The sequence below is a fragment of the Toxorhynchites rutilus genome, chromosome 3 (genome assembly GCF_029784135.1).
Source record: "Toxorhynchites rutilus septentrionalis strain SRP chromosome 3, ASM2978413v1, whole genome shotgun sequence".
In the NCBI taxonomy this organism is placed as follows: domain Eukaryota; kingdom Metazoa; phylum Arthropoda; class Insecta; order Diptera; family Culicidae; genus Toxorhynchites; species Toxorhynchites rutilus.
In genome coordinates, this window is record NC_073746.1 from 58,075,915 (window position 1) to 58,090,259 (window position 14,345).

At 37.5% G+C, this 14,345-nt stretch overlaps 1 protein-coding gene across 2 annotated transcripts; it reads right to left on the reverse strand.

The window, feature by feature from the left end:
• Positions 1 to 8,204: 8,204 nt before the first annotated feature.
• LOC129777129 (protein cornichon) lies at positions 8,205 to 9,634 on the reverse strand. Of its 2 annotated transcripts, none has more exons than XM_055783206.1 (5): positions 9,517 to 9,634; positions 9,263 to 9,445; positions 9,085 to 9,197; positions 8,713 to 8,856; positions 8,205 to 8,635 (listed from the first exon to the last, which is right to left on the reverse strand). In XM_055783206.1, the coding sequence occupies exons 2-5, from the start codon at positions 9,410 to 9,412 to the stop codon at positions 8,608 to 8,610; spliced, it is 435 nt and encodes a 144-aa protein (XP_055639181.1). In that variant the 5' UTR covers positions 9,413 to 9,445; positions 9,517 to 9,634; the 3' UTR covers positions 8,205 to 8,607. The 2 variants fall into 2 exon arrangements, with proteins under 2 accessions (XP_055639181.1, XP_055639182.1); XM_055783207.1 differs by having other exon boundaries at positions 9,263 to 9,448.
• Between the last annotated feature and the right edge of the window lie 4,711 nt (positions 9,635 to 14,345).

Here is a 14,345-nt window from a genome sequence, read left to right on the forward strand (position 1 = left end):
TAAATCGACAGCGGATCGAATCGACCATGCATGGTTTTGATAATAGCGAACCGCGTAGAATTTTGTCGATAGCGAATCGAAATGACCGCGGAAGATATTGTCGATAGCGGCTCGGAACGACCGCGTAAAATTTTTTCGGTAGCTGCTCGGGATGACCGAATAGGATTCTGTCGATAGCGACTCGGAATGACTGCGCAGCATTCGATCGAAAGCGACTCGGAATGAGCAGGTAAAATGGCTCACAACGGATCTTATCGGTATGCCCCTTTGGCATACCAACAGTAACGAAGGAGTGATTCGGCTTGGCAGAGCACGTTGGGTGATTCCACGGTAATAGAGGTCACACAGAAACCTGTCGAAAGAAGTGGGTTAAGAAATTGTATTCCAACATATTTTTTTCCATGCGGAGGCGATCTGGCGTCGTGGTAACATCCATACCTCTCACGGAGAGATCACGAGTTCAATTCTCACTCCCGACATTCTTCCAAAAAATGGAAAAAATGGAAGTAAAAGTGACGAACTAGCCGAAATGTGTTGAAAGTCACTATAATAAAGAAAAACATATTTTCTTCCAGACTCCTTAACTCTTCCATTTGGATCGGACTCAGGTCCACTTCACTTTCTCTTTTTTTTACATACTTCCATGTTTCGTGCTCTGGGTCGTTGGCTATCTGGATGAAGACAGTACTGCGATCTTTTTTAATATAATTTTATGATCTTCGACCACAACTAATCCCACTGGCATCCTCCCTATTGCAAAAGATCACGTAGTTTATAGACGTAGACGAGCGCTCGTCTCGTTTGTTTTCATATTCCAGAAGCCGAGCTCGACTGAAAACGGATGACTAGCTCGTCTGGTTCAGCGACCTTTGGCCGCGCTCGCCGATGGACGAAGTCGAGTCGTCTAGTTTGTTTCATGTTTTATTTACCTTGTTGATTGAAACCATCGGTATTCTTCTGTTTCGCCTTTATCTTCAAAAGTAATTGCAAAATTTCACAGATTTTCAAATGGACCTTTTCCAAACAACACAATCAAATGTAAACATTGAACTCATATCCAGGGATGCCAGATGACTGTTTTGAATATATTAACACGGCACGAAAAGTCTCTCCACATCATATTGAACGAAAATGAATAGTTCAAAATTCAATTTTGGGCTTGTTCGATAAGCCAATGTTTTTCTACTGATTTACATTTACATTGATGCGTTCCATTCGTCGTACCTAAATATTTCGAAGTTGCTATGAACGTGGAAAAAACTAGACTACTTTATTGGCGATCTAACGCAAAACGTAAACGATCGGTGAGACGTCTGGATTTTGTTTTTTGACTAAGAAAATGATGATAATGTAAAAACTCAAAAACAAATCACGTATATTTTATTTCCGGGCTTTCCAAGGTAGTTCTCACATGCAGGAATCATGCATTTTTCAACTTGTTTTTGATTGTGCTCTCGAATTTCCTTTTTTGATGCAATCATTGTCAATATTTATACAGTTTTCACTACTTGAAAAGGTAATAAAATAACATGTTATATATAAAATTGCGCAGAATCAAATTTCTTCCAAACTCATCGTAATCAAATGAACTTTTATGATTATAACTTCTTCTATAACTAATTTATGGAAAGTACTACCAACCTTCCATAAACTCACATTGCAAAATTTTAAACCATCATCATTTTCACCGCAGCGCCGCCTAGGTATAGATTTGTACGTTAGATCGCCAATTGTATAACTGTAAATGGAAATACATGCATATAGAAAACTTTTCTTGATAAATCGTTGATTAGATGAACAAACATTAGCCCCAATAAATCCATAATAACAAAACGTCTGAGTGATGGAACCATATACTGGTAAAAAAAATATCAATGAAACCGAAAGATATATGAAACTTATTCCTTTTTGTTAAGATTTTAGTATTTTGGCACTAAGAAAAGAGTATCGATTGATCAATTTTAAAAATGTTTGTTGTTTTTCTCAAAATAAAAACATGTCCTCACATCTCACTGATCATACAGAAAAAAACTAGAAGTGGGTTATATCTTTGATATAACCGCAAAGTGGACGTAGGACTAACGTTGACTTAGCAACAAATAAGTAACAAGCATATAAATCACAGACATTTCATCTCTTAGACATACCACTACGTTTAGCCGGAAACGAATTATTAACGCTCAAAGGGGGCGTCGATTCCTCCTCGGAAATATCCAGCGAAAATAATACCCACTCCTCAAGCCCCGACAACTGGAATAATCGTTGATCCGGAGCAGGATTATTAACACTTGAGATGGAATGGATTCCTCCTAGAAATTACACAGTAAAAATAAGACTTCTTCCCAACATTTCCAACTTCCCAATAACGACGATCGATTGCAGCATTCGGAAACAAATATTGATATGTAATATAATATCCACTACACCATATCATATCGTGTTCTTCACTATCAAATCCATAGTCAATGGCACCCATCGATACCTCGGTTTTCGCTAAATGGTCCGACTGCAGAGGAGAAATGGAATTGAAAAGCGACAAACGGGAGAAAGAGATGTTGGAAGTTGAAAGGAGATTGACAGAAAACTTCTGCATTTTATTATTCGATAATGTGATTATCATACAACTTCGTTTTCCCAGAAAGAGATTATTAATGCTCAATTCGTACACATCACATCACATCATTTACATCACAAACTATAACAAATTTCGTATTCTTCATTATCAAATCCATAGTCAATGGCACCCATCTGTATCGAATTATCATCGACACCACGATTTCCTCTAAATACTCCTTTCAGTTCGGCCTGCAACCTTCCTGAACTCTAATCCATCAAATTTGGTGTCCCTGAAAAAGGCCGTTGATTATATGCTAAGGTAATAGCACGCTCTCCCCGGATACGATGGGCCAGCTGGATGTCCTTGGGCATGATGTGACGTTTTGTGTGGATAGCACACGAATTGGTATCTTCGAATAGGCCTCCTGCAGTGCCATAACCACGGAACTTTAGAAGCGCTAGTCGGTTTTGAAGTCCTGGGCAATTCCACGAACCAAACGCTGCAAAGGTAGCTAGCGGATCAGCAATTCGATCGACTTCTGATAGCGACGAATTTCACGCAATGTTCCCGGTCGATAGCGATGTGGCTTCTTCACACTTCCTGCGGCTGGTGCGCTTATCCGAGCTGCTTTCATGGTGCCTTACCACCGAAAGACTAACGAGTTGTCTGCTTGGTCCCAAACAAACGAGTCCTCAAGGTGCGAGAGTAGAGTAAGAAATAAACGAAAGCAAAGGAAGCGTCATATTATAAACCATAACAGTATAGAATGTAAACCCCACCCTCTTTATTATATTCGTATCTTAGCCTGAGAGAGAAACGAATAACATCGAAGTAAGTATACAGTGATGTATTTTCTTTCCAAATGTATTTGGTTGCAGTGTAACATGGATAGAAAACATTAAAATAAACTCTTTCGCATGAATGTATTTTTCAATTCCCAGGGGAACTGGCAGATTATTTTTCAGCAACGATGATAGCAAAGAGAGTTCCGCGCGTTTATTTTGGGTGTGTGTGTGTGTGGCGGCTGCTCCGATGTTTCAAGCGGAAGCGTGGCATCACTCTCCTCCTGACCTATTCCCTTCTGGCCTAAGGTGAACATACAGGCTCTTGGTGACACCGTTCATCAGCGCTTTCATGATAAACGAAGTTAGCTTCATCACAACAGCGACAACATGCTCCAATCGCTGTTCAATTATAACTGAGTGGGTTTCCGAGCGGCGCTCGATTGATGATTTTAATAGCCAGTTTTGAAAGCAATTTTAAGGCTATTGAAACAAGTTTTTGGATGAAAAAGTAACAAGTAGACAAAAGAAACACGTTGACATTTTATCTTTCGAATGAAGTGTTTATCATACCATTTCGTTCAGTTGTTTAAGAGCTATTAACACTCAAATTTCGGTCTCCGGCGTAACGCTTTCGTTTTCGAAACTTTCATTTTACACCCGGTATAGAAATGAAAGACGTAGTCCTACGTCAAAAGTGACAGAAGTCTCTCCAGTGTACCAAACAGTGGCGTAGCGTGACCGGGTGACATCCGGGGCGGGTCACTAGGGTGTCACCCCTCCAAACTTATCGTATTATCGAACGTATTTATTATAATATTAGATAGGACGAACAAGAAACCACAAATGGATGTCGAAATGTTGTCAGGTACTCATTATATGTGTCGAGCTTGAATTGCTGATGATTAAAACCTTCTTAATGGCCATTTCGACTAGACCGTTCCTTTCAACAGTGCAAAGAGTCTGATCACAACGTTACTCAGAGATGGGCCATTGGTTTGCGAATATTCTGCGCTAGATCTATTTCATGCGGTACAACGCATCAGAAGTACAGATAACACAGAAGTATGAAATCATAAACTTTTGGTAGAAGGGACCGTGTACTTGATCCAGTATTTGAGCCGCACAATACTCCAGTGGCTGTGATCACCTCATAAATTTGTTTCACAGCAGTATAATGAGCACTCGATCGAGTTTACGACAATCTTTTAACAACACATTTGTGGGACTCAGAAACATTTCTCGGCGATCAGTTGAAACTGCGAAAAAAGGAGTGAACAGATTGAACAGTTCTATTCAAATCTGCAGTTTTTCCCAGCCAAAACGAAAAAAACTAGGAGCGGGTTATATCTATTATAAATGGATAGATGGATATTCTGTTTTCCCTTGGAATTGCCTTGCGTTCTGTTCAAATATATACGAAATAATATTCTTTCGTTTAAGATCACTTTTTTTATGTTCGACACTCAAATCACCAAGACAAGCTTATTGAATCCTCCGTACATCCGAAATCTTTTCCGTGATATAAAAAATCATCGCGGGAACACATAGTTAACTGCCCAAATGTGTGCGGAATCATATTTTACCCCTTGGGTACATCCACGAGCAAACGATTTTGCATGTCCGTTCATCACGGTAGTAAAAGAAAAAAACTGACAGAGGTTGCCCATCCGACGCATCATGTATCATGCATCAACCGCAGACCAATCGAGACTAAAATTAAATTTCGACGAGCTATCGCTATTTATAATGATTTAAATAGTTTGCTTTCGAAGCAGTTTTGAACTATTGAAACAAGTTTTTATAACCAATAAGTAAAGAAACATCTCTCGTAGATCGTTTATTTTTCGAAAAATATTATTTTCATACCACTTCGTTCATCCGGTATAGAGACATTAACGCTCATAACTTTGTACTCCGAACGTAACCCCCTTTTCGAGACTTTGAATTTAAACCCCAATACAAAAATGAAAGATAACGAAATAATGAACATAAAAAAAAGAAAGATTCTATAACATGGACTTTTCCATAGTGACATGTTTTCTTAGATAATACCATAAGTAATAACCGGTTACCTTCATTTAAAATCATGATTTTTTATCAATATAATACACTTGTCATGGTTATGGGTGTCACCCTCCTAAGGGTGACACCCGAGGGGACCGCCCCCTCCGCCCCCCTACACTACGGCACTGGTACCAAATGAAACATTTCAATGAAACTCGTGTACTGGAATAGGATATTTTGCTCGTCTCGACCAGGGGCTAGATATCGGGCCCTATTATAGAAATCGAATCGAGGATTCGATACAATCACTATCACTATCACACCGAGTAAAATCTGGAATTATAGAAATCGAGGAAAACTGCTCGATTCGTTAGCAAGCTCGAATGTCAGCGGTTGTGATGAAATATTTTGAAACAAGCTTGAAATATTTCACGAAGCACTATAGAAAGGATGCCACATCTTTTTTTGAGGCATCTGCTATGAAAATGTATTTCCAAAAGTGTTAATATGGTTATGTTTTGGAGAAAACTGATATTCCCTCAACGAATGAAGCTTAATAGGCGTAATGCATGCATGGATGTGTAATAAAAACGATATCATGGAACAATTTGCTATACAAAAATATAATTATTAGAAAATGAATCTTTTCATTTATTTTCACAACTGCAATCTATGGAATTCCGTAAGGAGTCACACATAAATTCCACTTTTTTAAGGAAAATATTTTTTTTATGTAATTCTCTTCTAGCGTCGATTTATTGTTGTAACGGCGTCAACAGTTTTATTGTATTGGGCCACCACCTTTGGCCCTGAATTCTCGCTTGTTGTGTGCTAGTGTTTATTTACTTTTCACCTCATGCCAATCCAAATCTGTAAATCTGTGTCAACGAGTCGTTCAAACAGGTGGTGATTTGTCTGTCCACTCGTTTTCAGCCACTGAAATATGTGCTGGAAGTAAGTTCTGCATAATTTACAATAACATAATTAATATGAATAATGTTGGATTGAACACTTACCTTGTATAGACTATTCTGGCAGCACCGTAAAACAAATACTGATCAAAACAAACGAACATGTGTTGAAAATTGCATATATTCAAGCGTTTCTGAAATGTTTCCTAAAGGAAAATATCAGGGACGCAAACCAAAACAAAATAATTCTCTGAAGATATGCAACAAGTGAACCAAACAACTCGAAAAGTTCTGACACTTGCATCGATAGCTATCACTCGCTCGGTGCTATCGAATTGCTCGATTTCTATAATAGTAAAATAGGTCTAGCGAGCAAAATTCTTATCGCCTCGATTTCTATAATAGGGCCCATAAATTGAATACAGGCTACCTAAAATCAAAATCAATATGGCGTCATTTGTTTATCACTATATCATTTGCGAGGATTGAAATCGTTGAAATCACGGAGATAGTAGAAATAAAGAAAAATGCGCTGCTTTATTTCTAACTGCATGAGCGATTTTCATATTTCGGTTTCACATGGAGATGTTCACATTTAACATGGAGTTTAAAGTTAGCCACTATTCGACTATATAACCGGACCAAGTTGTAAACAACAGTAATTGACAGAACCAAAATATCAGTGAACCGCAGCCATATTGGGTACACTGGCAATATGAGGGATTTGACGTTTTAGTCATACCCCTGGTCTCGACAGTGACTGAAGACGAGACGAATTGCTCGTTACGTTTTCTGGAATAGGGCCCGTAGAACATCGAAAGAAAAGAACTTGAACTCTTTAATACAAGTATATGGTGGCCCTGACAAGGGACATTGACAACGAAATATCTCGCGGCTTGCTTGGGTAGTTGGCTTTCTTTTTCTTTTCCTTCATTGACAGAGGCTTTAAATCATTCGATTCATTCGTCTCCGGATCGTCGGTGACGATAACGCCACTGTGTTTGTTTTAGTAGTCCGTGGGAAACACATTCTGAGCTGCAAAAATGCAAGCGAGTACCTAAGTACCCGCAGCTTGAGTGTATTTGCAATGACGAATTCACTAGGCTTCTCAGAACGTCAGTTTGCTTTAAACTGTGTTGCGCTTTCCACCGTTTTTTATGTACTCTTCAAGTTACGCTTGACGATAAACTACATCCAAATAAAATTAAAAATGCACTCTCAAGCGAAAAACGTCAAATTTATGTTGGCCGAATTCTGATCGTTCCACCAATTAGCAGTAACGTTACATTTTTCGCCAAAAACTAACTCACAATGAGAAAAGAACGGGACGGCTGGCCGTTGTCAGAATGCAAAAATCCAGTCGTTTTTTAACGAGTTCAGACCGCACACAGGAAGTGCGCAAATGAATTTCTGAATATTTTCTGTTCACGCAATAAATATTTTTGGGATCTGGCACCGACACAGATATTGTGCAAGCGCTCTTGAGGCTGAATGGAAAGCGCAGCCAGAACATCTCAACGCGTTAATCTGTGAGTCCTTTGCAATGAAAACACACATTAGTGAAAACATTTGCATACGACCGCATATGGAAGCCAAATGATTCAAAAAATGAAATAAAATTGCTATTCAGTTTGGATGTTTTTTGTCATGCTCTAACAGTAGATTTATCAGTGTGAAACATATTGCTCATGCAGTACGGTTCTGAGATGACTTAGAGGAGATTTGTTATTTCTTATCTAATATGCAAATGAAGGCATCTATTTTGAATTGAACTTGAGGGAACAGATAACAATCAAGATTGGAGTGCGCGATTATAAATTATTATTGCACACATACACGAATAGGATAGAAAAGGATAGATACCTATTAAGGAGATGAACGATTGCTATGCGTAGAACTGTTTCGGATTTTGGCTTTCGGCACTTTTCTACAAGATCAAAACATTAGTTTACGTAGTTTTTCTACATTACTCCCTGACTATGTATTTCCTATAACTTAATATCACTTACACTCTAAAAGGTAATGAAAAATCAACAATAAACCAAGTACTAATGATGTTCAGATTTTGGTCTCTGTATGATGAAATCGAGATTTTACAAATAAATAATGTTTCAATGATACTCGTTATTGTTCCAGCGCTCAAAAATTCAAATATGTCGTGAAGTAACCGAAAATCTGCTGCCTATGTAGAGTAATAGAACGACTAGGATGGAATCATATTTTTGATCGTTATTGGTCGGTGTCTCCCAGTTGTTTGTTGTTAAACTGCTCATGCTTTTACGGCTTATTTCGGTCGTCCTGATTCGGGTAGTGTTTGGTAGAGTATTCCATTTTTCCTCCTTTTTGCTATTTACGTAGATATGAGAGAATAAATCATACTGGAAAGGAACCATGCACAAGTGTTTAATAGATACGGAATTGCAGGAGAGAAAAAAAAACCGTGTTGGATACATACCCATACAAGTAATAGAAAAAGGAAAGCAAATATACTGCTAATTTGATCCAGCCCTCACGCTGACATTTGGCCAGCACATCAGCATTCATGATACTTGTGGGATCATATAGACCTGGGCCGGACATAACAGGACGATTTTTGTATCTAAACAAAATAAAATAAGGACCCAATTAGAACATAATGTGAATCATCACATATGTTAATTTTGTACAAAATCGTTATTCTGACGCAAACTAGTATGTACTGCCAAATTTTGAGAAAGAGGCTCAGAATTTCGTACTTTTGATATCGTACTATCTATGAGGTACACATGAATATTCAATTTTCATATCTGTCTGATATTATTCAATAATTGAACGGACTTAAACCAACCTCCATATGTGATATGCAATCAGCGGTACGTTAAGGGCCAGAGAGAACCATTCGCCAGAGAACAGGAACAGTAGATTGAACAATAAATGCAGTGCGTATTCCGGAATGACCAGCTGTGATAAAAAGATGCCGTAGCTGTAAGCAACAATAAACACAAAACAAAATTATTAGTACTCACCGGATTCAACGAATTGCATTGATCGATAGGGTTTTTATAATCCGTTTTTAGCTCATCGAACGCAATCACGTGAAAAATCGAGAAGAAAATCAAAAACGCATCGATTATCAATGCAACGATGTAGCTGAAGGCTGAAAAGTTGAAAGCCATCTTCGTCCTTGCTGTTTAGATCTGAAAATTTTCCTGCTTTTGAGAAACGAAAGCACTCTAAAAGTGTTAATGGCTCTTTAACGATAATTAATATCGATACCTACAGAACTAATTAAGAATTCTTATTTGTCCAAATTCATACACGTAAATACCTCATCAACGAGGAATACGAAACAGCAAAACCATCAGTTATCTTGCATGAAGCCGCAAAATGTCATATCCCTAAGGTTGCCAGTTGATTAGTTTTTCTTATAATTTCCCTCAAATGACGTTTCAGAAGGGAGGTACACGAGAGTGATGATGCAATCAAGGCGCTTAAGAATATATACTAAGGTGGGAAAATATGTCAAAATCGCTCTGAAACAATCCTGAAAGAATATTGTGTTTCGATTGTAAGCAAAACACAATATACATATGCACGATTTGTAAATTTATTCAATAAGATACTTTACATTGAGAACGTTTCATCTTTTTTTTCTGTATTATAGTGATTTTCAACTCATTTGGCTGGTTCGTCACTTTTACTTCCATTTTTAGAAGAATGTCGGGAGTGAGAATTGAACTCGTGACCTTTAGCGTGAGAGGCATGGATGTTACCACTACGCCAGATTGCCTCCAACGTTTCATCTTTTCTCTATGCAAAAATACTACCCAGCAAACATTAAATCGCATAACAAGCGCATATATAACATCATATGCCCTAAAATTTGGTTGGCATATAATGCGCCTGACTGGCATATACATGCAAAAGTGGAGGCCATATACATACATGGCAAACGCTTACCGAATTTGTTTGGATGAATATGCAACTTTGACCGGCTATAATAGCGATTATGTTGAAATTGAATTGCGATCTAATATGAATATACTCATGAATTGTCAAAGCACCAAATACGACTTTTGCCATACTCATATACGATTTATTACAGACATGAAAAAAAAAACAAATGGCGCAAAATATTTTCGTGAAATGTTTATTATAGCCTCACGAATCGCCATTTTTATATATGAGTATTTATGTATGTAGAAATAATAATTGTTTGATTGACTTGTGTTGGGAGTGGAATATGAATGTTTAAAATGGCACAGATTGATGTTTGGTGAAAACTGCTCCGATGTGGGTTCGAACTCCGGTCGTCTGGATTATCATCCACCAGCTATCTCGCGCGGCTATCTGAAATTTAATTCAACAGCGGTTAAAACTTTCGAGTGCATCAGCATTTCATTGACATTTCAATACGATGTAATATGTTCTTTATTAGGATCTAATATGATTTACTGTTTCTTGATTTTCTTCAGCATGCAACACGATTTACTACAGTACTGAATCGATTTAAATTATACGATTATACGACCCACAAACTGCGTCAGCGTAATATACGCATATGATGCGGATTAAATATATTTTACGACAATGTACATCATAAAATTGATGTTTATTATACCGATATGCGACTTAATTTGATAATGGTATATGAAATCGAGTTTTTACATTTTATGCGATTTCCAATATACACGATACATACTTTGATTGATATTATATGCGATTATGATTTATTCGGATTTCTTGTAAGACTTGGCACGTGTAAAATTATACGATTTAATGTTTGCTGGATAGTACCATTGAAATTATTGAGATAATTTGGAAATTCAGACACTTGCGATCAATCGTGGCATTTTCACTGAAATGATACAGCCACGCGCGAGTTTCATGTCTAAATTGAGGATACACATCACTCACCAAAGAGAAACTATGCGCTTTTCCCTTTCACCGGCGAATATATAAAGAGCCAGTGTGCGCTAGTCGGGAGAAATCTTGGCGCGAGTGAGCCACACACTCTTACACTCTTTTTACTCTTGGGAGTATGAGTGTGCAAAAATCTGTGTCCAGAACTGAAGCGCGCTGATCCACACTCTGCCACACTGAGGAGTACACTGAAGAGTACACTAAAAAGTAAACTGTAGAGTGCAATCTCATTCGATCATCACCCGCATGTTTCACCTCGGTTTACTTTTTTCAGCGAACCACAGCGCTAAGTCAATTGCAAGCCACTTTCTTGAGTTAGAGGTTTCGCATGCATATGCCGTTGACAGACAATGATCTATTGGAGTGCTTTGAATCCGGGATCGACGATATTCACCCGTATTCTGAATCCCGATCGGATTTGAAATTTCACTATCTGAACGGGATTCTGGGTATAGTCAGACCGGACGAAGTGACATTTTTATGGTTTCGAGAAAAACGAACTTGAGGTTAAGTGCTCTGCAATTTTCGAAGCATTAATTATGTTTTAAATTAAATTTTAATATTGTTCTCAGAAATGTTACCTACTCTTTAGCAATATTTTAATGATGATAATTGTAAGAATTCGAAGGGTTTTATCCGAGACACGACCGCTTAGGACATAGGACTACGCAATCTATTATTTTAATTTGTTGATTTATCATTTCCGATATTATTTGCGTGTAATTTGAGTAATTTTGGCAGCTTCGATATTAAGCATTTTGAGTGGTTTAATATCAAAATTCAATTCACTGATCGTTATATTTCGGTTTGTGAGTTAACAGAGAAGCGATGTTAGGTATGTACGGAAAAGTAAATTCATTTTTTAGTGGAAAATTTAAATTATTGAAATATTTGTACTGGTGGGGTAATACGGGCAGTTGACAGTGGGAGTAAGATGGACGAAAATCAAATCCCCAAATGTGGACTGTTTAGAAGCTGACTGGAACCAAAAGCAAAATAGTTCGTTTATACTGCTGGAAAGCACGATATTACTCCTAGGTGGATTAATTCGATTTTTCCATCATTCAACGGACATTCGTGATGAGTTCAGACCTTGGTTGAATAAAATTATTCATCTTGCGATCGATAAACCTCTACGCTTCATATATTACAAACCTGTCCATATTACCCGCATCGAAAAAAATATTGTACTTTCGGTCTGTTTTGTCTTTCAGTAAAAAACATTGAAAAACACATTTTTGTAAAATATTTGGCCAACTAGGTAGAGAAACAGTATATTGAATTGTAAGAAACTGCATCAAAGTTTTGGGAAACATGAGTTTCCAAAGATATAATCGAAGTTCTTCTTAACATATCCGTTTCACCCTCACCTCTCATATAGCTAGCGTTCAAAGCTTGAGGGGAATCATAAAACACAAAACGAGCAGAATAAGCGACCTTTGTTGTTTCGAGCACAAAAAGATTCTAATAATTTTCCTCAGAGGAGATGCAATACTCATACGGTACTATGCAAGCTCCACCCTACTTCGCAAATATTTTATATTCGCTATCCCCCTTCGTTGTTTATATTCTAGCGGTTCCATAAGTTGCCCGTTATTGACATCTCTGTTCGGGGAAACACACAAATGGATAGAACAAATGTATGGGGAAATGGGAATGCTTCATTTATCATCAATTTAAACCATATATCCCCCTTCGTTGTTTATATTCTAGCGGTTGCATAAGTTGCCCGTTACTGACATCTCTGTTCGGGGAAACACACAAATGGATAGAACAAATGTATGGGGAAATGGGAATGCTTCATTTATCATCAATTTAAACCATATACAGACTATGGGATTGTAATGTATAGCATATAAAACAAATCTTAGAAAATTTCCGATTCTGCCAATTGTTAAAATCCGTTCACAGCAAAAATAGTTATTAACGTTAATTTTATTTCATAGAAACGTCGCCTGTTTTCTGATTTGGCACCCTTTATGTAAGACGTAGTACTACGTCAAAAACATCAAGTTTGAGTCAAAGTGTGCCATTCTGTTATGAAAATTAGAGTGAGAAAGAGTGTGAGGTTGGAACTGCGTGAACATCTGGTTGCGTTCAGCGTAATAGTCTCTGCCATCTACTACAGGCATGAATATGATTGCACGGCTCTCATGTTAAAGCATATTCTCCCCATTTTCATTTATGTTAGGCGTTATTCCTCAAATACAAATTCAATGTCATCGCTAGAGTCTAAAACGCACTCTGAAATAGCACATTTTACGATTATTCACATTGAATACCAGCATTTTTCACTGATCCGTTCAGTCAGAGTAGACTGAGTTCATTTTTTAATATACTAGAAATGTGTACATTATACGCTAACGGGATAAAGCACATTTCAACAAGGTAACTAGTAACTTCGAGAAAAAGTTTTGTTGGTTTGAATTTGGTATTTCGAAGTTTTTTAAATTCAATATTGAAATGATTGACACATAGTCCACTTTGTCTGCACATGATATAGATCCATATCGCCATGATAAATGGTACATGGTTCACTTTGACTGCGTACTATGAGTGGTTTCCGTTGATCAATCATAACAATTTCGATCCGTCATTCCTGCTATATGCACGATTTTCCAAATCTGATAAATGTGTGGTGTAGCTTACGAATTGCTTTATGTAATGTCATCAATATCTCGTTTTATTAATTTTACGACTTGGTTCCGTCTGACTTAACACCGACCGAATGCAAAAGTGGCAAGACTGCTATGGCCCAAAACAAACGTTAAAATAATTCATCCGTATTCCTGAAGCTACTCACTCTCTGTCACATTAGCATTTGCATTAGCATTTGAATGAAAATTATTATTTAAGTTATAGGTCTATATGATCCCACAAGTATCAGTTATTCAAGATATGAAAATAACACATATTTGATACGAACAAGATTCTCTAGATTGTCATTCAAAAATATGTTTTAAAAGAGTGTTTAAAGTGAAAATCCATTGCCATTTTACGAAAATGTTCCTGGTGGAGTTCAAAAGCGAGATGTTCTGTCTGTTCTAACAGTATGAAACCCTGGTAACTGCGAATGTCGACGTAAAAGTGAGCCGGTTTCTGTGCTACAACGGAGGTGAGTACCGTAGTGAGTAATTCGAAGATTCAAGCTGGAGGATGTAGGATTGGGTACCAGCGATCCAGAAA

Coding starts and splice junctions, on each gene's coding strand:
- LOC129777129 (XM_055783206.1), bottom strand. CDS start 9,412: ATGGCTTTCAACTTTTCAGCCTTCAGCTACATCGTTGCATTGATAATC. Junction 8,857..9,084: donor ATTGCATATCACATATGGAG/GTTGGTTTAAGT, acceptor TATTTTGTTTAG/ATACAAAAATCGTCCTGTTA. Junction 8,636..8,712: donor TTTTTCTATTACTTGTATGG/GTATGTATCCAA, acceptor GTTCCTTTCCAG/TATGATTTATTCTCTCATAT.